General features: G+C 33.9%; 1 protein-coding gene across 1 annotated transcript in view; it reads left to right on the top strand.

Moving 5' to 3' along the window:
* The window catches only part of LOC142977757 (uncharacterized), a 124778-nt gene that overhangs the window by 9277 nt on the left and 88507 nt on the right, over window positions 1-26994 (top strand). The window contains exon 3 of the mRNA XM_076121843.1: window positions 9337-9377. Within this exon, the coding sequence (XP_075977958.1) occupies window positions 9337-9377 (41 nt within the window). The remainder of the gene's footprint in view (window positions 1-9336; window positions 9378-26994) is intronic.

The following is a 26994-nucleotide window of genomic DNA, read 5'->3' as shown; positions in this document are numbered from 1 at the left end:
TACAAAAAAATATTCAAATCAAACATGCTTGAAAGCTGCAAGCGTTACATAATAATATGTCAACATGAAAATCTTCTCGTAACATTATTGTAGGTACTCTGCAGCTTTCTAGGGACCTTCTGACGTTTACAGATTTCCCGAAAGAAATACGGATCTTAGTGCTAACATAATGAGTTGATAATGAAGGCGGTGTGTGTCGAATGTGCGCGATAAATACACAGTTATCACATAAATACGACGACAAGGGCGTATCAAAGAAATAAGCAATAATTACAACCGTATAATTAAATGCACTACGTGAATAAATGCGGAAAATTGATTTAGTTCATACGTAACGTGATAAAAAATGGAAATATTGTGATTTTTTCTTGTATTTTAGACTTACACGAGTATGTTTTAGGTCGTCAGTTTTTAACAGACAGTGGTGTAAGCAATCGTGAACAGTTCCATTTCGCACCTAATATTTTTACGTATGATTCACTAATATGTATTATATTGTAGTTGTTTTAAGTAAGTATTTTCTAATTTGAAATTTTAGTTTTCACGCAGTGAAAGTTGTTTTGTTATCATTACTAATTACTAGATAGTTATGTATGAACGTAGGTAGGTAATTGAAATTCAAATATTCGCAATAACGTTATCTACTGTTACTTAAATACTCCGTGTTCATTTTATCGATAGGTTCGAATACTTTTTCAAATGACGAGAATAATGTCATTGTACTATTTTAGAATTTTTATAACTATGCCTTATCGAATTAGTATCTAGTTAAATAACAGAAGTGTTTACGGGATAAAAAATTACAAGTTAATTGTACTGTGGACCTACATAATTTTTCAGGCTTCTGAAAGCGAACTGTTTCATTTTCAACTTTCATCGTAATTTCTATTCAACGCGTAAATTGCTTAAAAACTAACTTTGTCGCCTAACTTTAGCAAGTTATTCACGTTAATACTGAAGTATTATCACGGCCATACTTTTATAAACACATAAAGAAATATAACACACGATACAACAGTTCATTTTCAAAGGAACTTGCAGCGTTCAACTTGTCATAAAAGTAGAAAGATGACTATTAAGTTTTGCGAAAGAATTCTTTTGAAGTACTACGAACCGACTTAGTGCAGTTGCAGCGAGTTGCAGAGAACTCTGAATGCATAAATAACGGTAGTTAAAACAACGAAATTTTATCTGTTTCGTTTTAGTTTTACGACTGCAGTTAGTCTCAGTTTAAATTTAATTTGCACTTCTTTAAAAATAATAAGCTTGATATTGCCGTTGCATGAATCGCGAAGAAAAACCCACTATCTTTGTGATTTAGTCAAATTTATAGCCCACATTTATAGAAAAATATTTGACCAGTAGGCAATACTGTTTCAACTTCTGTTAGAAGTGTTCGTACTTTAGTTTAGCTCTCAATAAATTAGCTTATCTCTCAGTAATTATTAGATGACCTGTAGCTCGATTTTCTACTACTATCGACTACCGACAACCGACCCGTCATCAAGAAATTTTGTATGAAAATCTGATCAGCGCCTCTGACGGGTGTCGTAGAAAATATTTTGGCAGTACATTGTAAATGTCAAACTTTCGATACTCAACAGTACCGACTACACAGAATCGCGCTTCTGTTAGCTAGCATTGCGAATCGTCTAGTAAGTACGCATAAGATACGAAACGAAACATCGTATTCGAGAGCAGCAATCTGACTGTCAAATGATGCTGAAAGATATTTCTTTGTTATATTTATACCAGTTTAAATCCACATGACCTGGCTTCAAGTACACGATTACCAATCAGTCAAGTCAACTCAAGACGTCAGCGTAGATTGCAGACGGAAATATCAATTGGCAGCACGGGTTCAGTCTTCGGTGAAGTATCGGATAAGTGAAGGTTGCAAGGAGTCGTGAGATGCAAGTGGGTAATAAGAATGTTCTGGATAGAGGCACGACATTAAGAATCGGCACAGATTTTGTTTGGACATGCAAAGTTGGGTCATTTGTGACAACAATATAACATAAACTAATAAAAACGATTAATCAGACAAAGTTTATGTGTACTACATTATGGAAATGTACAATTCATATTCTAAAATGCATGAAAATAAAATTCAGTTTTTCCCAAACGTGTCTTACACAGGAAACTGATGCACAAAAACCTAACATAAATGATGCTAGTATAAAAACTGGTGGAAGATAAACAAGGGTCCCTATTAGGTAGGAATGCTAGTTAGCGTTACGAGGGGTCCAACGTAGTAAAAAGCATCGTAAAATGTAAAGGAAACGGTGTAATCATCGTCCGTAATATTGTAAGCATGTGGTTTGTGGAACAACCCGTATATTAGCCCCTATTTAACTTGCCGTGAATCATTTATACCACAGAATTTTCCAATTCGACTCATGAATGCTTAAGTGAACGATTTCAAAGGTTCGTTTTAAACGGTGTGTGTTTTTGAGTGTTCAAATGCGTGTTCTGTAGTTAACAACGCAACAGTTGCGGTTCTAGAAAACCAGGAGAATTGATAATTAATTATAGTGATTAATTATTTATCCATAAAATGTGATATAGCAATTAGCAATAAGGTTTATTGAAAACGGAAGAAGTTACGTGTTTCACCTTAATTAAAATAATTACTACTCGTTTTCATTTTTCCACATCCTATATTTAGATGTTGTGAATACTGGTTTCGTTAAGGTAATTGAGTAAGCGTTGATATTTTTGTCACGACGCATATAAACGAACCCTACGTACAGACTAGTTCCCTTCATTCAATTATAGGCACAGGAAAAAATACAAATTAATTAATCATGAGACATGGAAAGAAAAAGCGTGAGAATAAAGACTTTATGTATGCTTGTGGAATGTGTAGACTTTTATGTCTTGTCTAATTGAAGGCTTCATCAGCTAACTGACTATTACCATACCTGGTCTAATAATAGTCCATTAATGATACTATGGCATGAGGAAAGTATTTTAATATTGTCATTTGATTACCAGCAATTTGTATACCGGTATAGAGCCATTTGTAGATATCGTGTACCACAACTTCGTGGCACGTAACACGTAATATCCAGTCTAGGTTTAACATAAACATAGCTTTTCAAAACCAAAGGATGTCCGAGCGTTCATTACTAGTTCGAGATTATAATCGGAACATTAGTCGTCTGAGTAAGAAATGAGTGCTTTGCACAGAGTCGAGCGTCGAACAGGTTTCATCGACCCTTTACTATGAGTCACTGAGTCCGTCGTCTATGCATTCACGATCGGTGTTTTTACCTAAGCATCGATCGTTTACGTTACATCGATCGTAGTTGCGTGGTACCGGCCACGTGTAGTAATGACGTGGACTGCGGTGTCACCAGAGGCCATTCGTCGGTCAAGTGTACCTGTTTAGTCGCATAAGGTTGTTTGCGATGTTAACGATTTTGCCTCTGGCCCCGGCAATAAAGCGTCATGCTGCCATTTCTGAGATTATAGGCAATGGGCTCTGATAACCGTGTGAAAGGTTTCCCTATCTCAATTTACGTTTACTCTTGTTATGGTCACACGTTTTTGTTCCGACAATACTGTAGTATCACTCGGCCTGTGCAAGTGTACAGTCGTTCTGCGGTCATTGAATTGAATGACATCATTATTGCAATAGCAGACAATTGACACAATCATAACACTCGCTCCGTTATTAATGCTTTAAGAGATAAGATGAATGTGTATTACATTGGAGCAATTTTTCGCTTGGTAGCTCTGCGTGATGTTTTTATTTCATTGTCTATCTGTTCGTTTAACGCCATTGCGCAATCCTGTTGTTTCAGGATTCATTTATTCAAATTGAAGAGTGTATTGTAAAAACAATCATGAATTAAATCTCAATTGTTTGTGATTATATAATCGTTATTAGCATAAAGGTTGTAGTGAAGGAAAAATGTTTATTTCTATATTTATGTCTTATCTTATCGTTGCTTATAATAATAGAGTTTCCGAGTATATTATAAATGACATTATTAAAAACTTTGTTTGATAAGCACAGCGGATATAATATATTATGTAATTTTTATTTATTTGAAATTACATCTCGTAGCGTTAGCTGTAAAACTAAAAATACAATTTCCAAATCAAAAACTATAGGCAATAATTTCGCGTATTTCAAAACAAGTAGTAAAATCGTCCGTATTGGAAGTTATCGTGCTGGCAATGCGTTTACAACAACAATAATGTTCTTATCAAGGTGGTGGTACGTAAATTTTCTATTACAGCAATGGTTCGGTGCGGGCCGCATAAAACAATCGGCAATTGTTTTTTTCTTCACGAACAACAGCGTGATTTTGTGTACGTGATGATATTGGATACAATTTCCTTGTTGCCGACACTCGGTTGTTTAAGCCAGCTAGGTTCATCGCCTTATCTCAGATCTTAGTTTTACTATCGGTGCAATTTTCTACTCCGCCGATGTTCGTATCCAATTAAAATGTTTAAGCTTTTAAAATGAGGAACGAATTCTTTGTGGATTGTCTTTGCATTGTTTTCTCTTAAGATAGCGCTTTAGCGATGCATATCGTATAAAGTGTGTGGTAATTTGGCAGTCTGCAGTTTTTATTTGTCTGTTTGGCGGATGAATTTGTGGTACATTTCGGTTAATGATGCAGAAGATTAGTTGCTTTTTGTGTGAGTTTCTTTTGAAACTCTCATTTCCTGATAGAGCGTACAAAATGCGCGCTGTAGTACGTTAGTCACTTGTATCGAGATCATTCCTCACGAAGGCTTTAGTAATTTGTTAGGTTTAATCGATTGTTCAGGCCTTAAGGTCTAAGTTACCGACAGGCGAGCTGGTCACCTCCCATGGGTACAATTTAGAACCAGTTACATGGAGCTAGGTCTCCATACATTTCCGTTTCAAGCGATAACTATGATAATGTAGAGCATATCGCATTGCAATAGGCAATTACTACAATTGTTGTCGTACCATTGTACTCGGTATTTACGATAATTTCATTCTTCGACGCATAAATTAAGAATATTTCTTACCATGTGGTTACATACACGTGTTGTGAGAAAGATAAAAATTAATAGGTACATGTTTTTTTTTTCACAAACACTATGTTCCACGGAAAAGACGTGTGTTGTCAAGTGTGTGATGGCATCATCCTCTTCAAAGGCTGTGTCGTTACGAATTTTTCATTAATTCGTAATTCTAACTTCGGAAAGTCAAAAGTGTGTTTCTAGTTAAGCTTAGTATCGTAATCTTTGTATTCCTATGAGGGAAGTAAACTATTACAATTATTGGTAATAGTCAAAAAGTTGCAGTTATGTATCTAGTCCAAAAAGTATTTGTAATACTAATCTTCGGATTTGCTCGACTACCTCATATCTGTACTTGATTCGTGTTTGAACTATTTCTCATCTGATGCGCACATTGCGTGTAACAAATCGTACATTAACTTTACAACAAAGAAACAATGACTTTTCGGCACATGCATCAAAATAAACAATATACACGTGTTTTCAGTAGGACGTGTTGTACTTACAACAAAGCTCTGTACGAAAATAAGTTTTTAATGAATATTGTTGAAATTAAAGTAGACATCTCTGATGTAGAAGAAGAGTAAGAAATGGGATTATTTAAAAAAATACTGTACTGTGTAGTGTGTACTGTGTACGGGCATGTGCGTATATTTTTTCTTAGGAGGTTGAAATAAACTGAAAGATTCAAGGTTTAAATGTGTTACTTCAGAGTAATTCTCTCTTTTGCCGTAGTCTCATTGTGTAATATTTGTAGTTCGTAAAATCTAGAGTACATTTCTAATATAGTTGCCAACCAACGCGTGTTACTCTGACATTTTATGTGTATTAAAAATGTTCATCAAAACTTTATTTATTACGTTGTATGTAGAATGCAAAACACTAAAGTTGGAGCTTAAGCGTTCATTATTACGTATGTAATGTTCCTAAATTTCATAGTTGGACAGAACAATGGACACAGTTTGGGAATGTTTGTGGGAAGCGAATTTATTGTCGCGTCATAATATGACTGCGGTGTTTTGCAAACATACGCTTTGAATATCTGGGGGCACGGAAGTGCCCCCGCAAGTCGAGCAAAAAAAAAGCGGCACGGCCGTAACATCCTTTTCTCGAAGCAATTCGGGCTATTTTGACACCCCTATAATTTCGTTGTGGATAAAACAAGAAGCCTGGATTTTCAGCAACTAATTAGTCATTGTATAAACACGGTATATTTAAAATTTCAGTTAATTTGAACCAGTAGTTTAGGAATGACAACTTGTTAAAATTTTGAATTTTGTCACTCACTGATTCACTGACTCACTGACTCACCGATCATCAAAAGTCTAAGGTACTTCTAGCAGACTTAGAAGCTTAAAATTTAGAATACAAATAGGGTTTAGTGTCTTAATCATGGGAAAATTTTAATATTTTCTAATTTCGGTCCAGTTTTCTAAATACACCAACTGCAACAATAACTTTGTAATCCCATATAAATGTATAAGATTACAAGGTTACATTTGCAGTTAATGAATTATTATTACAGTAGAAAATAAAATAAATAGGTGTAAATAGGTACCTACTATATGAGACATAACGGGGGAGGGGGTATAGGGTGGATAAGGGTGTTTAGCCCATGAAACTGAACAACATTCCCATAGGAAAATATGTTGAATTATGAAAAAAAAAACGTTTTTCCATACAAATTGGACTTATGTTCGCTCTACAAAAAGAAGTGAGATGCCACCAAAAACATTCTGTAAAAACCTCAAGTCTCGCCGTAAAAAGTTGTGAGATCGATATAATACCAAGTCGATTAATCTGTTTAGTCTCTACTTAAAGGACCTTCTGTCTTAAGTTATTACGTATGTTATTATCATGCCAATTTAAAAAAAAATACCTTTAAAACAATTAGATCGACTTGGTCATCGCAAGAAAACACAAATTCGCCATTAACATTTCAGGAGCATTAACTTCTCGTCGTGCTGTGTAGTGTGATACATACTAATAATTAAATACTGCGATGGCCAGGTCGGTCTATTTGTTTTAAAGGTATTTTTTTTTAAATTGGCATGATAATAACATACGTAATAACTTAAGACAGAAGGTCCTTTAAGTAGAGACTAAACAGATTAATCGACTTGGTATTATATCGATCTCACAACTTTTTACGGCGAGACTTGAGGTTTTTACAGAATGTTTTTGGTGGCATAAACATTTTAGTACGTACCTGCGACTAGAGAGGATCCATTTTCATATTAGTTTCAGTTGTCAACGTACTGTTGTATGTTTTTGGTCAAATAAGCTGTAAAATTTGATGGGTTTCGACCCAATTTGATAGTTTGCGGCTCTCAGTTAAGCACTCGAATGTTGGATATTTCGGTATGAGTTGTAGGCTCTAAACTAGAATTGGGTATATAAATAAATTAAATATTGATCGAAACGGGCTAAACCCTGACCTATTTGGGGTAGACATATTGAAAAGTTTTGGAGCGAGTTGGCACCAGTATTATAAAGTCTATGCAGTGATATTCTATTTCTATTTACATCTTTTCATCAGCCGTAAGTTTTAAAGAGTCTCCTTTATTTTTAAACATTATGAGCGCTATAAGCTTACTAAACAGGCAAGTCATACTACCTCCGATAGTTGAAAAGACGCATCTTACAAGAAGTAAAAACGTAGCAAAAGCATATTTTAATCTTCAAAAAAGTTTAAAAACGCATACAAAAGCTCTTATTTTGCTAGGCTAAAACTGTAATGGAGCGACATAAAAATATCGAACTTCACCCAATCAACGTGACACAAATTCAATATGGCTTACATTTTGAGACAACGACGCCAAGATGTCAACAGCAGACTAGATATGAAACACGTACCAACAATATTGTGATACCACTTGGGTTACAAGACTATTGTGTGCCTTGATACGTTCCCATTGGCCTACGAAACTGGCCGTCGGGAACATACTCGTAAATGGATTGCAATCCTTTATAGCCTGTTTCTAACCGGTAGTGGGTTGTTACTTATTGTTACGTTCCTTCCAAGACTGGACCTTGTTGGTCTGAAGTAAATAGCACCAGGAATAGATTTAGTTGAGGCTCTAAACTGTGGACATGTTTGCTATAGGGACTCACTGAAAATAGTATGCTAAAGATAGTGTATGAGGCTTTTAACCTTTTACCGTCCTACTTCTGGGTCTGTGCCGTTAGTATGAAGTAGGGTTATGTCTGAACTAAAGAGGCAGTTTATTAGTAAGATGTGAAGAAAAATGTGATTAAAATTTGTTATTTCAAAGCCTCAAATATCCAAAAGATGCTGAATGTTCTTGTGTCATAATAATAATTTTAACTCAATGGTATAGCTTTGATAGTGTTTATGGTGTGTTCATTGAAATTAGGGTGGTTACCAGGCAACCCTTGCGCTTGAGGATCGTGGGTTTGATTTCCACTCGAAATAAATAAAGTGTGTTGCATATAATGTAATGTTTTGAGAAAAAATTCCCCGCAATACAAGTGGTATTTTAAAAGATAAAGGCGAGCACTAGGCTAGATTTAGTTACAACACAAAATTGATTCTTCGAAATCGTGTCTTACCGTCCAATCTTGCCGATATCCACTTTATTTAATGAAATCTTATTAAACACTTGAAATTTCTAACAAGGTAAATAGAGTTGCGTCTAATAAGTGGCTGAGCGCTACTCGAACAAGTTGTTAGAGTTAAACTGTTAAACTATAGGTTATCGACTAACACAAAGTTAGAGCGAGTATCTAAACTTAGGTACTAAGACTTGCGATAGACAATACCTTCTGGGGTGTTTTGATTTCAGGTTAATAGATAATAGAACAAGAAACTTTATGTTATTACAGCTTTTGGCCCTAGCTCCGCTTGTGTAGACTGTCTTACTCTAGGATATTATAACATGGCTTTATTTTAACAAAATTGATTTAGCAATTTAGTAGTCAAACGCAAGATTTTATGCTATATTCCTGTAAAATGAACCGTATTAATTAAAGTTTATATAAATCTAAAAATAAATAACATCTAGATTATAAACGACGCTGAACTTAAACTAACACAACTCCATTCTTAATTTATAGATCCTTTTAGTAAAAATAGGTCGATCACGCAACTGTCAATTTTAATATTACGATTGTATCTACATCAATTTATAAATGGGACTTGGACTTGTTAACAGATCAATAAAACTTTTTAATGGTCTTAAAATTACGACATCCGAAAATTAAGTGGGGGCCTCTAATATTTTACTGAATAAAATGTACATAATTTTATTATTATATTGAAATTAGAATCATGTTTTAATGAGATTTTGTTTTTGTTTACAGGTACTTATGACGTTATAACAGTAGCTACGATTATAGTACGGGTAAGTGTAGGTAGCATGATTTATTACGAGATTTGTAAAAGGGCACAAGTCCTACGATTGTGTGATGTGATATACGTCGTTTTCGAAATTGCATATTTGATAATATTCGCACTGCAATCCAACGATAATTTTATCGTTTAATTATAAATGATATCGACTGGTTTTAAATTATTATAAATACTTATCGTATCAATAAACGGGAATTTAATGAATGTTTAACAAATTGTACGTGTTTATTTAATAAATTGCGAAGCAAAGAGATTTATTTTCAAAAATAAATTTTTGGTCGACGATTAATGCGTATTTTATACTGAAAATAATAATTAATGCTTTATTGCCATTTTATCTGTTGAGTGAGATGCATTATAAATATGTAAACAAATTATAAATGTATGGAAATTCGCGCATCGCTTTAAATTGACCTGAAAAGATAAAGCTATATTGAGAGTCAAATACTCTTTATTATTTTGAGAAGATTTCGATGCTATCGTACTGAATGTTTTGTTGAAATAATCATTCATAAGTGTAGGATCTTTTTTTTTACGTTAGCAAAATGCTGTACTGCATGCCAGGAATAGGTCAGGCTCTCCCGACTGTTAGACGGTCATATTGGTTCAAGCCTGACGATGCTTCTTCAACAGTAATCATACAGGACATAGTTAATCTGCTCTCCTCCAATCAGATACTCCGTGTCCCATGTGTAGATCCTAATTTAATATTTGTAACTTTATACCAGAAAGTATAAACAAATGATACAGTCTGAATGTATGCAAATAAACATAATTACCATCTGCCTAACTTTGTCAAAACTTGTATCTGACTAAAAACCTTATTTGCTACCTGAGTTTTAGGCTCACTACATTTCGACTGTAACGACTATTAAAATGTATCCCTATTACCCGTCCCTTTTCTACGAAATGACAGTTTATTAGGAATTCGTATACAGAATATTATTTTGCATAATTTGATAGAGAAAAGTATGTTGTTATGTTGTGTTGTGTATCCCAAGAGTTTACCTTGTATTTGTAATGTTGATTTGTAAGGAAATATGATCTGTCGTTGACGTTTTGGGATCAGTAAATCAACAATTGGAAAATGTATTAGAATCTTTTTCTTTTGTTTTATTAATGTTATTCATGTAAGCAGTTCGGGAATGTTATCTATTCTACTGTAAGATTTAAACACGTCTACAAAACTGAACAAAAAGGCCATCTCGTTTTTATCCGCAGCAGTTGCAACTTATCACAGGGTGCTAATATAATAGGGGAAAATTTTGCAACGCAACGTTTTTCCCAAAATCAATATTACATACAAGATCCCCCCGGTTTACTTTCCCCGCTGAAATCACGGAAGCGTACAATGTGGCGCCAAGTATGCGCGGTATTTAATTAACCAAGTCAATACATTTGAAATTATATACAATGTTAATACATACCTGCAACTAAACTATGCGAAGTTCTAAAATTTAACAGTCGAAACTGGTAACAAACGTTTTAGTTACAAATGTTACTCGGGAGTTTGGCGCGTCGAGACTTGGGACCAATTATTGAGAACGTTACTACCCAACCGCCGACCGGCGCTCTGAAATATTGACCTTAAAAGCCCATTAGTGTCCAGTTTGGACCTTAGATAAGCCGAATTTGACCGATTAAGGATATGGAGTTGTGATTTCAGAGCAAATTTTGGAAGGCTGTCCTTTAGTACGGTTCAACTACTCGCACTAATCATTGTTTCCGTTTAAATTATTGTACTGTAAGATAAATATTGCCGCAGCTGTGAATGTTCCATTACAATACAGCTACTTTACAATTGACTGTTCGAGGAACAGGGACATTAGAGTCACATAATCGACTTACATTACATCAGAAACATTGAAAAAATCGTTTACCTTTTTGTTACATGGTTATGACATGTCGAGATAACAGTACGCTGCTTTTGTTTTTGCCGTAATTAAAGCATTTGTGTAATAAAGCAGTGAAAGAAGGGAAATAAAGGAAGCAACGTTTATATTACATGTTTGCTCAGTGTGAATAATGTGACAACATACATGATATGAGAAGAAATTACGCGTGACGTGTAGCTTACACGGTGTAGGACGGAAGCGACGAATTATACAGAATGACAGCAAGAACGAATTACGATTTGCCTATTTATATTTACCGAAAAAATTCCGAGATTTTAAGATTAACATCGCGAAATTGGTTTTGTTTCGTGCTGAGGTAAGCTTATGCAAAGCAACGTGTTAAGACTCTATTTAGTAAAACTCTATTTAGTTGAATTAGTAAAACAAAGACGTAAATCGCGATTGCATTTATACTGTAAACAATTTTTTATGTACTAAATACGTAAACTATTATATAAATAATGGTCTCATATTTTTTAACAAGACTTTTGTATCCCTTGTTTCGGTAGTAAGTGTGTAACGATTGCGGTAACTGAAAAACCTGATATGAATCAGTAATAAAAAAGGTTTAATTTTAACTAATTATTTTGTTCAATCAAGTTAGCAACATGATTTACGAAATCAAGTTCTTACTATATTCTTATCAGTAAATTACAAAGGCGATTAAAAAGTAGCGCTAACGTTGTTGTTATATTTATATCAAGATCTTTTTAATTTCTTTGATATCATTATGATAAGGTTTACTCAGAATTATTAGCCATATCTTCCAAATTATCATAAAATATTTGCTTTGATAAGTTGTTGCTTAATATTAGTTTAGTGATAGCACGTATTACCCCATTTATATTTTACACGAAATTTGTTTTAGCTGTTGTTAGTGAATGAACACAGTATATTTACTTATCTTAGAATAACAAATTTTGTTGTCATATTAAACTACAGATGTCACGTTTGATGTATTATTTGTTTGAAATCGAAAAGGCTAACGACGGTTTGCTTTTCCTCAGTGAAAGGCTTATGTTGATACAATATATTGTAAATTGAAACTTTTCTCATGCATTTGCGTGCTATGTCATGATTAGTAACACTATTTTAATCTTCAAACATTTACAAAAATAAATTGGAAAGCATCATCACTTTGTATTATTAAACCGGTTTATCGCAAAAATCATTTTTCAATTTGCAATACAAGCCAAAAAATGAATAGGCATTTCCAATTTCTCTTTAAAGATTGACCATGATAGTTGAATTTTTTTGGAGGTCATGTTTGAATATCAAAAATATGTATTTACCAATCATTAAAACTTTCGTTTTGTCATTCGCTTTCAAATATTTCGATTCACAACCGGTTCACGGGCCAGTTCAAAGGTAACACCTCGTAATCATCTTTCTCCGAATAGTCTGGGCTATTATAATTCATTGTTTTGGCTTGTATCATGTCTCGATCTCTATTGTTCCCACACATGTTGTCAAAGATCGTGTTTAGAAATAATGAGTCACTTCTATTCAATTTGTTCCGCAACCATCTCGAACACTCTATCAGTAAGTCGGCCTCATTTTTTTAATTTTCTCATAGTACTTGCAAACGATTGCCGCCCAGCAATTAGAATTTGTTAATTATTAATTTGTTTCTTTGTCTTGTCATTTTAATATTTAACTTGATGGGTAAAATTTTGATTGTATGATGATTTAGTTTGCTTTTCTTAATGCGAAAGGCTTTTCTTTAGATTTTTGCATGAGGTGGGTTTTCTACTCTTTTATTTTGTGTACTATCGTTGATCAGAGTGTGTTAAAGTACATTTAAAGTATTGAATATATTAATTACATCGTCCATTTTGTTTAAACATAAACCCTTAATTTAAACCTGCAATATTGTATTTTCCCCAATTGAATTCAAAATGATTATGAGGCTACTTGACACGATTCCATTGTGAAGTATTATTGGTATGGTATTGTTATGATCATTCTTATTCCTACAAGCGTATCAACTGTCGGCCGGTAAGACCCCGGCACTCGAGTCATTCTTCAAGACACAATGTCTGTAAGCACGTCTTATTGTGCTCGTCTGATGTCTACAATTGATAAATGGACACTCGCTTCCTCCTACCGAGATTGTGAGCCGATGGGATTTACTCCCATTATTAAGATCGAGTGTCGATTCTATAATAACAGCCTCTACTTTTTATTGAATTGAATTCATCGTTAACGTATAAATGAATACATTTTTTTATATCATTTTTCTCTCGTATTTTTCTCGACTATTCGTTTTTATTGTATCCTTTATTCGGACAACGTGTGTATCAATTTTACACAATGTATCTGTGTGTTGATATACAAGCAGCGGTTGTGAAGTTAATTTGACAGTTTGTATATTACGAAGTTAATTAAGTGTTGTCACAATGAAACCAATCAAGCAATTTTAAAGCTCCAAAAGCCTTGTATTGTCGTGCCATTGTTTAATTTTATTGACATCGGTAGTTGACATTTAAATTTCATCGGTGCTCAGAAACATACAAGTTATTTCGATTGCAACATTATCGTATAAAGAGATAATAATTTTTGGAATTCAATCAATGGATATCGTAATCCTTATTTCCGTAAATACCCAGATACAATCAAATAACTAAATATTATATGATATCAATGTAACGAGTGTTTGCTTGTCGAAATGGGACCGTGAAATAAAGCAATTTACCATACGAGCGCGTGTACGAATAACAAAAAGAAACGTTGAACCGTTATGGCCTCGACTGAATATGTAGAATCTTTGCTTTGACCGCGGCTTCGCTCGGCGTACCGTTAGCGCGCCTGACCATTCATATTGTATTGTTCTTATACAGTGGCCACTTGTGACGACACTATAAGGAAACTGACCGACAATTTGTGATATAGTACAGGTTCCATTCAGCATATTAAATTGATTCTAAATTTGACTTTGTATTAAAAGTAGCAGCGGCATAAAATTTGTATAATAAGACAAAATATAACATCGTCTACGTTAATTGCTTTAATTTAAATATATTAGAAGATTTGACCTCAATTTTAAAAGCGTAGAATGTATTTTTATCTTTGTACTTATTTATTTGTTTAAAATATCATAGATCGTCTCATATTTCACTTCAGTAATAGCATGCAGAAAAATCTACTACTAGATAAATATGCGAGAATATATCCATATTCATGATAGAACTCGCTTCACAAATAGTAAACATGTACCAACTTATCGACTATATGGAACTGGAAATAACATTGTTTTGAAGTAAGTCAGGCTAAAAATGTAAAGGTGCGTATTTACTATGCCGAACACGAATCGAGCGCTGAATACGAAGATTTGCATAGAGTGAACGTGTTTGCGAGCACGCTACGAACATGTCAACCGCACACTACTTTTCCTCTACATAGTGAAAAAGGCGGGTCCATTCACGTTTATGTTTTTCGTTCCCCGAAAAACATTGGCAGTTTTTCACACGTTTTACGTCACTTAAAAGGTTCACACAAAAACTTACACGGTGTTTACATTACATCGAACAGAGGTCGTGAGTGTGGAAAATAGGCCAGTCGCAAATTCGACGCGAAACTGAGTGGTGATTTGTATAATATAACGCTAGGTCCTCTTTAGTCGGCTCAAAAAGGGTCTTGGGTGAGCATAAACAAAACTAAACTCCTAAGCTCAAAATCGGTAAACAGAGCCGTTTTTCGCCAGAGTCAACTCTATCATTGTGACAATACGCTTAAGTAGGGTCGGATAAATATGTTTTTCTAGTGATTCCGATACGTGTATTAACCCCTCAAACGTCCGTGGAGGGTATTGTACAAAAATCGCTTTTAAACTGGCATTGTAGAATTTAGGCTACGTAACGGTGTATTGGGATAGTTTTATCTTTAGAAGTCCTCGTTGTGAGCTATTGAAAGTAATAAATATACGCCAACGAACGCGCCAATTGTATAGCCTTAAACTAACGAGAGTTTGTATAACAAAAGCCATACAAGAGAATGTGGGTGTAACCTATACAGACTTCAAAAATATTGTTTGCTTGATCTTCGACCGGTATCAAATTCGCAACTTCAGTTTGTAATCCCATCCATCAACAAAGTATGAAGCCGGGTGTTTGAATATTTCTATTTCTCGGTCACTTTTGGCTCGTGCAGAGTAAATGCATCTTATACGTACAGATGCTTCCGTGTCCGAGCTGCAACGTTTGAAATATGTGAGGTCTATTTATACTCTGTAGTTTTATTGGGTCAAGCATTTTTATGAGTGAATGAATTATATCGACGTACCGTATATGGTATCGTGCTTTTAGAATGTTTGAAGAATACTTGGTTTGTTTAAAATACCTGTTGTATGACCCAGTTGAAATGCGTTGGATGTCGATCTATTTGCATTGGATAAAAGGATTCTCAATGTTAGTATTTATTATTCGGATACAGGCGCGTTTTAGAACATTAATAAGGTCACTGATGGTGTTTTAACAAGACATTTTAGCGGCTTATATTGAGATGTACTATTATTACCAGAAAATGACCGGAAGATATTGCAGCTGATAATACAATTTTAACACAATATTAATATTTAAAGATCATTATTAGATGCATTGCAGATTTATATTTGTCTTCGATTTTTCGATTCGTTCTGTACTCGTCTTTACAATGAAGTTAACTTAATTCGTAACAGTATAATAGGTGTGACATCAAACTCTTAACCTCTTGAATGCCACAACAATTCAATTCCATTACTGACTGTAACGATAGACGTCTATGCTTTTTACTAAAGTTTGTAGTAAACAACATTTATGTAAGTATTTTCGAAATGTATCTTGCTTTTGTAAGGTTTTGGGGTCAATCTGGTGTCAAAGAATCTGGTTGAATTGTCTGTTTGGCCGTTGGCTTTTCATTGATGCCGATTGACATAAATTGCTACAAATATACACGTGTCTTTCGAAGTCCCGAGACACTTATCTTTAAAACTATTGAAGTGAATAAATTGCGAAGAAAACTACATAGCTCGAGACAGTATTTTATATGAAAGAACAAAAAATAAAGCAGTTTACTAGTAGAAATCATACGTATAGTAAAAATAAATTAACATGTTTAGTTACTCAGTAGTTAGTAAGTTTTTTGGTACAAAATTATCATAATCACAATAACAAGTTGTGAAAAGACATGGAAAGTAAATATTATAATTCATATTTGTGCCCGTTTCTATGCTCTGTTAGACGTCTAGTCTGCGTTGTAGCATAATGCACGAGTATATTATAAAAAAAAGCAATTTATTCGATGTTTTCAGTTTGATCGATACGCAATACGAACATTTATAGTTTTTTGACCATTAATCTTTTATTACAGCAACACTATACTCACGCTATTTATGATTATAGTATACTTTATTATGTGTTGTAACATTTTGGTTGCCAACTTGGAGTATTTTTATAGAATTTCAGCAGTACACGTGTATACTAATACATATACGAGGGCCAATTTCACACTTTATGGGTAAATGTCTCATAGCCTGCCGACAGAGAAGGTGACAGTAAATGTATGAAAACAACTGTCGGAATTCCACCTGATAAACTATCCAATACTTTTTAGTGGTCAAACTGTGGCGTAGGATGAGAAAAATACTGTTCACATTGATTTCAAAATATAGAAGAATATTGTAGCGAATAGTAGACGCGTTGTTGCTACTCGCAGTGGTGTCGTAGTATACGAAATGAAACTTGTATGATTCACAAATATTTGTTTCAGGTCTAGTTATACTATACAAGATTCACTTTTGCAGCGAAAGTTGACTGCTTGTGTCTGTTGCTTTCTTGTGTCTTCTAGTACATACTTTTTCATAGTAATTTTGATAAAGCAAAAGTCTGTCTGCCTGTCTGTTATATAACTTTCATGGCTAAACCACTGAGCCGATATTAATAATATTTCTCACAGAGATGGGAAGGATTTGAAAATATATACACACAACCGAAATCTCTTTTTTATTTTATCGCACGATGCAATCAATCTTACATCAAATACTATTCTTTTTTTTATAAAATTTTAGTAAATTTTTATAAAAACGGTTCAAAAGTGAACGGTAATTCCAAAGCTACCTGATGCCAACGTCATTAATAAAATAATAGAAACATACATAGACGTGAGACCGCAAGATGATGTGGACGCAAACACATAAATCTAACACGGTAATTGATTAGCGATAGTGGCAGCACGATTGCTTACCGGATATTGAATGGGCTTAATATTAATGTACCATTAATACAACATATTAATTGATAAAATAACTGCAAAGATAAATATCTAGTGCAGAAGTAAATTAAGGGCTTTGATAGATTCGTAAAACATCTTAAAGTAAATGATGTTGTGAGAGTTCAGTTGAAACGAGAGACTTATTATCTAATATTAAAGTTGTACTGTGGTTCGGGGCTAACTAAAATGATGCAAAAAAGTATTATGATTGAAATGATGAAGTGTAAATCATAATACTTTTAAATAAAATTTTTGTCTCTGAATCATTAGCAGTTATTGAAATTCTTCTAAAGATAGCAAAAATTAAGTGTGTACGAAATAATATCACGTGTATAAAGTAAAGCACCGAATGGTATGCCTCAAGCGTTGGCCAAGGCCGCTGCCATTGACCGCCGCCTGGTCTCGTTACACTCATTAATAAACATTTTACATTCATTGTAATATTATCTCGACCGGTTTTAGAAAACTATGCCGGAAGGTTTCTATCTACAGGCTTTGTGTTATCAAATTCTTCACCAATAAACACTTTTTCGGTAAAAGTAACCGTTAATGAATTCAAATGATGTAGGATTTATGGCTCACATATTAATATGGTAATATCTTTGGCCGCGTTCCCTGCAGGTTGTTTTGGAATGCTGTTTCATTTTCGTAAACGGTGCCATACTGACCTTGTCTTCCGAGTGTGTTCACAATATACTGCGTTCAGAAATGTCTAGAATATCAAAGTGGGTTACAATATTGATGTTAGATAAATTTAAAGAAGTGTTCAATTAAATCCATGTATTCAATTAATCCATCTAAAGTGTTTAACGGACCAGAAAATGCAAAGGAAACCTATTCAGTGTCAACATTGTTTTGACAGGCAAATCTTATCCGATAAATCTATTGTAACTCGTATAAAGTACATCCGACCTTTGTAAACAAATTTTAAGGTCCATTATTCCCTGCGGTAACCAGTTATCGGAGCATCGCTGGAGGCTGTCCCGGAACCCTCTCAGACGATGTCTTAACTTTATAAATGTCAAATTAATGTTTTATTTTTTTCTGTCTGTCCACCGTCTGGCAGATATGCCGTGCCAAGTAATGAAATTACGCATTTTACAAGCTTTTTTTTATTGTGCGAGACTGACGTTGTCATGTTTTAGATTTATTGGATAAAAACTTTTGTAATTGAAGTAAATTAAAAAGATAAAGACATTGTAATGAGAATTGTTTTGAAGTTTATTAATTTTGTGTCTCCAATTTGAAATTTGTAGCGAGTGTTATTTGAGTCAATAAGATTTAAAAGAACAAAAGAAATGTTATTATTAAATTTATATTTAGATTGGACAGACGTTAAAACTGAATTAATAAACGTGTAATATAACAGTAGAACGCCATTGAAATTTCGTTAATACACACGTGTAAGCACATAAAGCAGAAACGTTTGATGACGCGCAAACCCAACTCGTTATGGCATAGAAGCAAACACGTCTACTGTATAAACGTCAATCCACCTTAATACTAAAGAACTTGATGAATTGATGAGCTTCTTTTCAAGTGAAGCTCGCCTCGAGCACCGTATTGGGAAACCTGTTAAATATACGGTTACCGTTACTTGAATCGTCAACGGAGCTATCTTGTATAATGTACGCTATATTGGATTAGGCTTACGGCCAATGACATAGGCTGTGTTTGTATCTGTTCCGCTTTGATCGATGTGGAAGTTTTGTTCTTTTATTTATTTCGTTTCTTTCATCGTTATTATAAATCGTTTACTTTATTTATTTCGTTGGTATGTTTTGTTTGATTGATACGTCATTGTGTTATATTTTCTTTGCTATTGACGTGTTAGGTTATGTACTTTTTGAATGAATTGTTTGTGTTCTTATGTTTACTCTTGTTTTCTTTTAATTGAAGTTATGATTTGTTGTTAGTGCAGTCTATATTATTAAATGCAGTGAATTTCTTTTAAATATTAGGTTTAAATGTATACATCTTGCAGCCTACGTAGATTTCAATAGTTAACAAAGATTATTATTTATAGTAATGTATCATCATGAAAACATTTCTATTGCTAGGCATCACATCATCCGGCCTTGATGTACTGGTTCTGTACCTACATCGTTGTCCTTTCCATTCCTGACTAGTGACTTCAAACCGTGACTTCATCTCTTTATCTGTTTTTAATACATTCGTAGATTTAGTCTTGCAATCACATCCAATTGAGTATTCGCAACAGCTCTCCATGTTTTCATTGAAGTTAAATTATGATGAATGCATTCATTGTGTACGGTGTGCACTTATTACGTCCAACCTTTTGTTCAGGTGAAATTATCGCATTGCGTAATGTCCATTGTTGTGTTTGTGGGTGCTGATTATAACTGTTTCCAATTCTTCTTATTTCGCCGCGAATTCGATTGTGCTATTATACAAATGATCGCGCTATCAATCAATGCTGTTTTCTGTTTCGTGAGGATGTGTTATTATTATTGTTTTGTGATGCAATATTAGGTAATCATAATTATTATAACCAGTGTTATTCAATATTAGTCTTCAAAAAACGTTGTTATGAAAACATAAAATATTAATTCGTATTTGTTTTGTTAATAACAGTTTTGAGTCATATCAAAACAGGCTCCGTAGAAACGGAAATAACAGATTACACTACCGTTATTACCTTACTAGAAAAACATACAATAAAAGTAAGAACAAACATTGGAATAAACCTTTCAGCGTTTGTCAACGTAACATCAGAGTATGTACAGTCACAAGCAAATTATGTCTCATATTAAATCGTACTTTTTGTATGAAAATACCAGTTTATTGATATTGATCGATAGCAATTACACAGTGATTGTAGAATTACTTTGAAGTTAAACGTAATTTTTATAATTTCAGTTGTAAGATGCTGTTGGAAATGGGACGCGCTGTACACATGTTTTTGATTTTGCCTGTACCGGCTGAGGCACCTGACTCTGTGACGCGTGTACATACATTCACATTAGTAACAAACCTACATAAATCAACATCTAACGACATTTTCATGTAACTGTCACTTGTTGGAACATTTTGTAATGGCGGCCGTATAAATGATATCCGACGTATTTCCGTAATTACATGTTCAAACTAATGTTCGGAGTTAACTATCAATTGAAATGAAAATATTAGTTATTATGTTTATGATGATTGAATGCCTCGATAAAATGTGGGTCAATGAAATGTCATTGCTTCTGTAGCGCGGTCAATATCCGACTGATGATCAAAAGATTCCAGTTTTGATTCCCAAAGTCAGGAAAAGTAGTACTTTTATTTTTAAGAATGCTTCTCAGTAGTAGCTCGGAGTATAGTAACGTGTCTGGTATATGGCAATAGGTCCTTTTACAGAGGGCCAACATTGTTAATGGCGAAATGCGGGTGTATTTCATCATACGCCTTTGCCTATACTTTCGGGTAATAATATAATGTAAATAGTATACATATGTTTGTAAGTAATGTCACTGTACTTTAATCGATACCTGAATTCTTTAATTAGAGCACTATTTCCTGTGGTTTAATCTCTGTATTCCCGATTACAGATAGAGATACTCACGATTTATAGCCTTGATCTTGAAGTGTTTATCTAAAAGCAATTAAATAGGCAACGTAGTGAAATCTACGATTGCTCAATAAGCGTTGGTTAGTGAATGTAAATTAGCTCTCAAGTGCATAGTGCTCTAGGCATTTTTATTCTATAATTGATAACCTAGATTGATTAAAAGACAAAAGTGTCTTTACTTATAAAGAGGTATGAGACAATTTCTAAGATAATAATATGAAATAACAATTTGTTCCCTATACAGGTATTATTGTAAACATCACATTTCACGTAATTTGAAGGTTTGAAATGTACATATAATAAGTATACATTATATTCATAGCTTCATAGTGTTCCACTGCAGGACAAAATCCGCCTTTTAGTTTTTCTACACTTTTTTTATCCACTGCTGTCATGCTGTCAAAAGCTAACGTCTGACTATCTGTCTTGTACATACTCGCCTAAGTATCACTTAACAATTTTATTAATATGACACAATATAATAGGTATTCAATAAATATTTATATCCTAGCCATTCTAGTCATTATCTTTGTGGTATAGTACTATAATTACTTAGTTTATATTAACTAGTATAGTAATAATGTTGACATTTTATCGCACGTGGTCTCTTGCATAACATTCAGGTCAAGTGATCACTATTCACATGTTATTTAATACATTTCTATAAATAAATTAATGACATCATTAGCTTTGCAGTTCAAATTATTTATTAATTACTTTTTTTCTGAAGTGGCCTTTTGTGTGTAGTTATTATTTTATTAAGGTTTTTAACTCAATTGAATTTGGTCTGGTCTAATGGGAGACTAGTTTTATTTATATTTAAATTAAGTGCCGTGTCTAAAATATGAATTTATTGCTTTTGTAAATAAATAAAATTAGAGAGATTCTAAGATTTTAAAGAAATTAAAATTTTAAGGGGCTTTAAAGTTTTCAGTATGCTGTACTCTTAAATTAATTAATTTAACATCATTAATAATAGTCGTATTGTTTTATTTCCTAGAAAAACTTTACGTTCTAGAAATAGTACGGAAATGAGTTTGTATGAGTTGTTTAACATTCATTTAACTCGGGTTTTAGTGGTTCGTTTGCCTTTCTAATTAGGGTTGTTAAAATTATGCCTACCATAATAGTTTTTTAAGTATTTCTACCTTATGTTTAAAGTTAATGTTATAATTATGTGAGCATGTAGCGAAATAGAAAATTTTATTTGATGCTCTTTTAAAATTTTGAAACGCGATAGCGTACATACATACGTACATAATTGTACCTGTTATACCTGAAGGTGTAGGCAAAGGTTATTTTATACTACAGACAGACAATATCTTATAATGTCCCTCTAATAGAGATCGCCATTGCCTTGCCATATTAAAGTATATTGCACGTTACCGAACTGCAGACTACTATTGAGAATAACCTGATATAAATCAGAAAAAAACCAATGGTACTTTGTCCGACTTGGGAATGGAACCCAGAACCTCGCAGCAGTCGGATATACTACCAACGAAAACGCAACAGCGTATTGTAATCATAATAATATATAGAAAGTTTGGAAAAGTGACCGAATACGTATAAATCTCGGCCCAATCGATCGGACCTTTCCCCGCTCTCTGAAAGTGAATCTCCAGTATCGGTCGCTATCTGTTAACCTTCGGCTTCGATCGTGATCGTTCGCGCGTATTCGCGGCCCACTGTGCGATCATCCGAGCTGATTTACGCTTTCGTGCCGACTGTACAATGCTCGATGGGAGTAGGTACAGATGATCACAACAGCTGTTAGGGATTAATAAATCATCCTGAGGCTCGTGGGCAAGACGGCGAGACCGTCGCGGTAGCTGGAAGAAGACAAATCAGTACTTGTATCAGTAAATGCGAAAGTTTGGACGCTTAAATGACGATTTTTTTTTAAATGCATACGGAAAGGAGTTAAGGCATAATTACGTAACGAGCATCTACTGCTTGTTACCTTATTATTCCTAAATGAGTGAACGATTTGGAAGTGAAATTAAGTATACCGATAGCCTGGGAACATAGGATACGTTTCCCACCGGGAAATATTTTTACGTAGGCGAAGTCGAAGGAAGAAGTCAGCAAGACGTTATTTTGTCTAAATCTCATGGATGTACTATGGGAATCGATGTTTATACTGTTCTAAACGACTTAATTATACTAAGTGCTACGAATGGGTTTTTAATTTTACCGTTATGTATGTAGATTAAATATCTAATCTTATCATCAAGGTCGATATCATGAATATTATACTAATGGAATTAAACAAGTTATAATTTTAATATAATCAAATTATGACGACAGCGTTTTCCATGAATCATCATAAAAGGTAAAGTACCGCTACATTTGAAATTAGTTCTAAATAAATATAATTCGAATATAGTAACACTTTAGTAATCGGCCGTATTTTCCGTGACATTAAGCCGGGGACACAATGACGCGCCGGACCGCCTAGCGAAAGCATCACTTTCACCGCAACCTGCGACCTTTGACTGAGGGGACCGTCTAGTTCCAACCGTAATGGGTGCCGTGTATCGTGTGCTTTATGCATTAGCACTATTAGAAAAAGAAATCGTCTCGCCGACTCTATAATTGAAAGAAGCATTCGAAAAAAATCTTTATAACAAGATGGCATACCATATTTGGTCAATGGCCAGTTCTAAGTGAAATTTGAAGGGTCATCGAGGTCATCTCTAATCGATAGGTAACAATGATAGTAGTTCGAAATTTAAATTCTGCTAGAGAGGGTATTAGGGGCTGGCAACTTTGTAAATCGATTTTGCGGGATTTTATGAGAAAATTTGCGGGTTTTATGTAAATAAATTTGGGATCCTTAAACTATGTTCCAGTTACTCTTTTGTTAATATAGATTGGTAACCTCGTTGGTTACTTTAATATTCACATAAAAGAACGTGCTAATTAAATAGCATAATGAATAAGGCTTTGTGTTTATATATTAAATAATATACAGTTTATTCACCGTATCCAAGTTAGTACAAACAAAGTACTTAACTATAATCCTTCAAAGTACTATCTGACCTAATTTTACTAAGAACGACTAGAGATAGATTGCTTTCATAATTCACAGAACCGATTTAAAACTTTCGATCTACGAGCAAAATACTAGACATTTATCGTAACACAGCTTGCTTAGACTTTGACATATTATGCTCAAGATATACTTCCAAAAACACTTTTGGCTGCTCTATACAAGCATTTATAACGCGGTGTCAATATTTAGAGGTCGGTCTCGATCGATACACGTCACGCGAAGTGAAAAGAAATCAATCAAAATTCTTTTATGAACCCTTAATTAACAGTACCTTCCCCGCTATTGACCTAATTTCACACCCCAAAAGAAAAAGAGATCAGTTTAATAAAAAAGTTTTGATTGAAAATTTAAAATTTTTAGACGGCTTTGGCATCGATCGATACTTCTTCACCTTGAAAAGATGTCACAGAAGTTATAAAACTAAAGGCAGATTATGTAAAAGTAGTTAATTGGTCAACGGATCGTGTATGGTGTCAACATACGTCACATATTTCCAACGTAGTATACGAAAAATGTCGTAATAGCTTTACTAGTAGCGTTGACCAAATTCCGTATTACGTAAGAGGTAAAGGTTAATAGGTTTGGTCTTGCGTGAGCTTAAAGTTTGGGGGAAATGTGAAGAAAAACTGTTACTAAGTAGTATTATGTATCTACGAACACAAGCCACGTGTATAGTTCGGCGATTGGAACTCGTTTCATGTAACCCCGAGACAAAGAAGCAAAAATATGTTGACAAGATAAGTTTCAGCGAGCTTTTTTCTTTTTCGTATCCAAAAAATAGTGGCGAAATTGCCACAAATAACATAATTCACACGTTACAAGTTGCCAGTGTTGTATTCTATGAATAATTTTAACACGATGAATGTATTGTGCGTGATCTAACCCTTTTAAGATTTTATCACTTTGTCCGGAAACGAACATTGCTCGTACGATTGTACTAACTGTACGATTTCAATTTATTCGTTGTGGTTTTCGTGGAATGTCGTATGAAACGTTTTTGCTAGTCTATAAAACATGAGTTCAGTGGCCTTTGTTAAATGTAAACAAGTTAGACTAACAAACGTGTGCGCGTCTTTTGATCGAATCGTTTCAGATTCAATTTTACAGGATATCCTTGTATCGTTAGTCAACTATTTATAACGCTCATCCGCGTCACAAATATTCTATTACAGACAGCAGCTGAAATGAATTTCTAGAGCTCCGTTGACAAGCAATACATTCATAGGGTTGATGCTTCCAAGATGTAATCTAAACTGTAACGTTTCTTGCACAAAGACCTCTCTTTGTGAACTGCGAGCTTCCCGGTTCAGCGCCCCTCGCGGCCATACTTTAAAAGGTGTCAAGTTTGTACCATAATAAATATTTGCATCTCATTCACTATCCACATGGGGGCCTATTGTCGGTGTATGATTTATTCCACTGTAGCTGATATTGCTAGATTTCGTTTACTTTGAAATGTGTCTGAAAAAAATATTTGTTGGTTTATAAATGGTATTTCAGCGGGATCTTGTGTTAAAAAAATGTTTTGTATTGTGTGAACTGAAATATAATATAAATAAGTTTGAAGATTGGAAAAGACTTTAGTAGCCGTCACACAGTTGGTTAAGCTTCCGAATCATAACTATTCCAAAGACTCATACTTTGGTAAAATCACTACTCTTATTCACAATAGCATTCATACATTTTTCTGATGACAATTTCACTGATGACAATTTCAACTAGTTACTAATATTGTGGAATAAATATTAAGTTAGACTAATAGCTATCTGCGTCATCATTTAAAATTACTTCAATGTTGACCTTCCAACTTAACCCATTACGTTTCAAACTATATGTCCTTAGACTAAAAGTGTGCTATTGTTTCAGGTAAGCACTCGGGTAATTACCTTCATACAGCGACGCGACGTCACATCACAGGTATAGTGACACTTTCACCCGTGACCTCCCGCTGTAACTTGTGTAATGTCACATTTGAATGTGGGCAAAAGTTGATGAGTTTATGACATGCGTAAGAGAGACTACTGTAATGATCTGCTGTAATTAGTAGAGGTGAGTGTTGTTAATAGGCTTAGTTTAGCTACTGTTTATTATTTCTTATATAACTCTTGCAGTCGATTTCGCCAATTTTGGATATGTATAAAGTATTAGGTTGCTAAACCAGTGGATTGTCGATAAAATTTTCGATAAAATTGCTGTCATCTTCAACAGTCTAAAGACTATCCCTAAGTGGTGTAACCGGTAGTTTCGCTGAGATTGTAAGATGATAACAATAATTTTAATATAATCTATCTATAAAACATTTAAATATACAGCATGAAATTGGTGAAACAATTTGCACGATAACGTAATGTCATTATTTTAGTTACTTAATTTATTTGTCGTCATAAATAAAGCGCTCCGTTGTTCCGTTGCCAAACAAATTAATAAATTAATATTGAAAATATAGCTACAAGCATAGCACGTGAGCGTTAAGGGTTATAAATTTCACCGAAACGCCGTAGACAGATAGAACACGGGCTTTTTAAAATAAAATATTATTTCAATTTAGGCGTTACCCTTCTAGAACTTTTCGCTTACAATATGAATGTGCTTTTCAGAAGAAACTAGGCAACTATTTTTGTGCGTGTTAAATGGAATCCGTGAAACGATTTATTTATTTATTTATTTACTTTGCTGATGCAACTTACCTATTTTTTAAGATGAACATTCTACTTCACTTTATTTGTTAGTAAAGTTAATAAAATACTAAAGATGTATAATTAGTATAGGAAAACAATATTGAAATTATTTTTTAGACAGTCTGTTTAACGCAAATAATATAATTGCTATTAAT

Source organism: Anticarsia gemmatalis, chromosome 13 (genome assembly GCF_050436995.1).
Source record: "Anticarsia gemmatalis isolate Benzon Research Colony breed Stoneville strain chromosome 13, ilAntGemm2 primary, whole genome shotgun sequence".
Lineage (NCBI taxonomy): Eukaryota > Metazoa > Arthropoda > Insecta > Lepidoptera > Erebidae > Anticarsia > Anticarsia gemmatalis.
The sequence above is the reverse complement of the archived record's forward strand: the minus strand, read 5'-3'. Positions and strand labels throughout refer to the sequence as shown.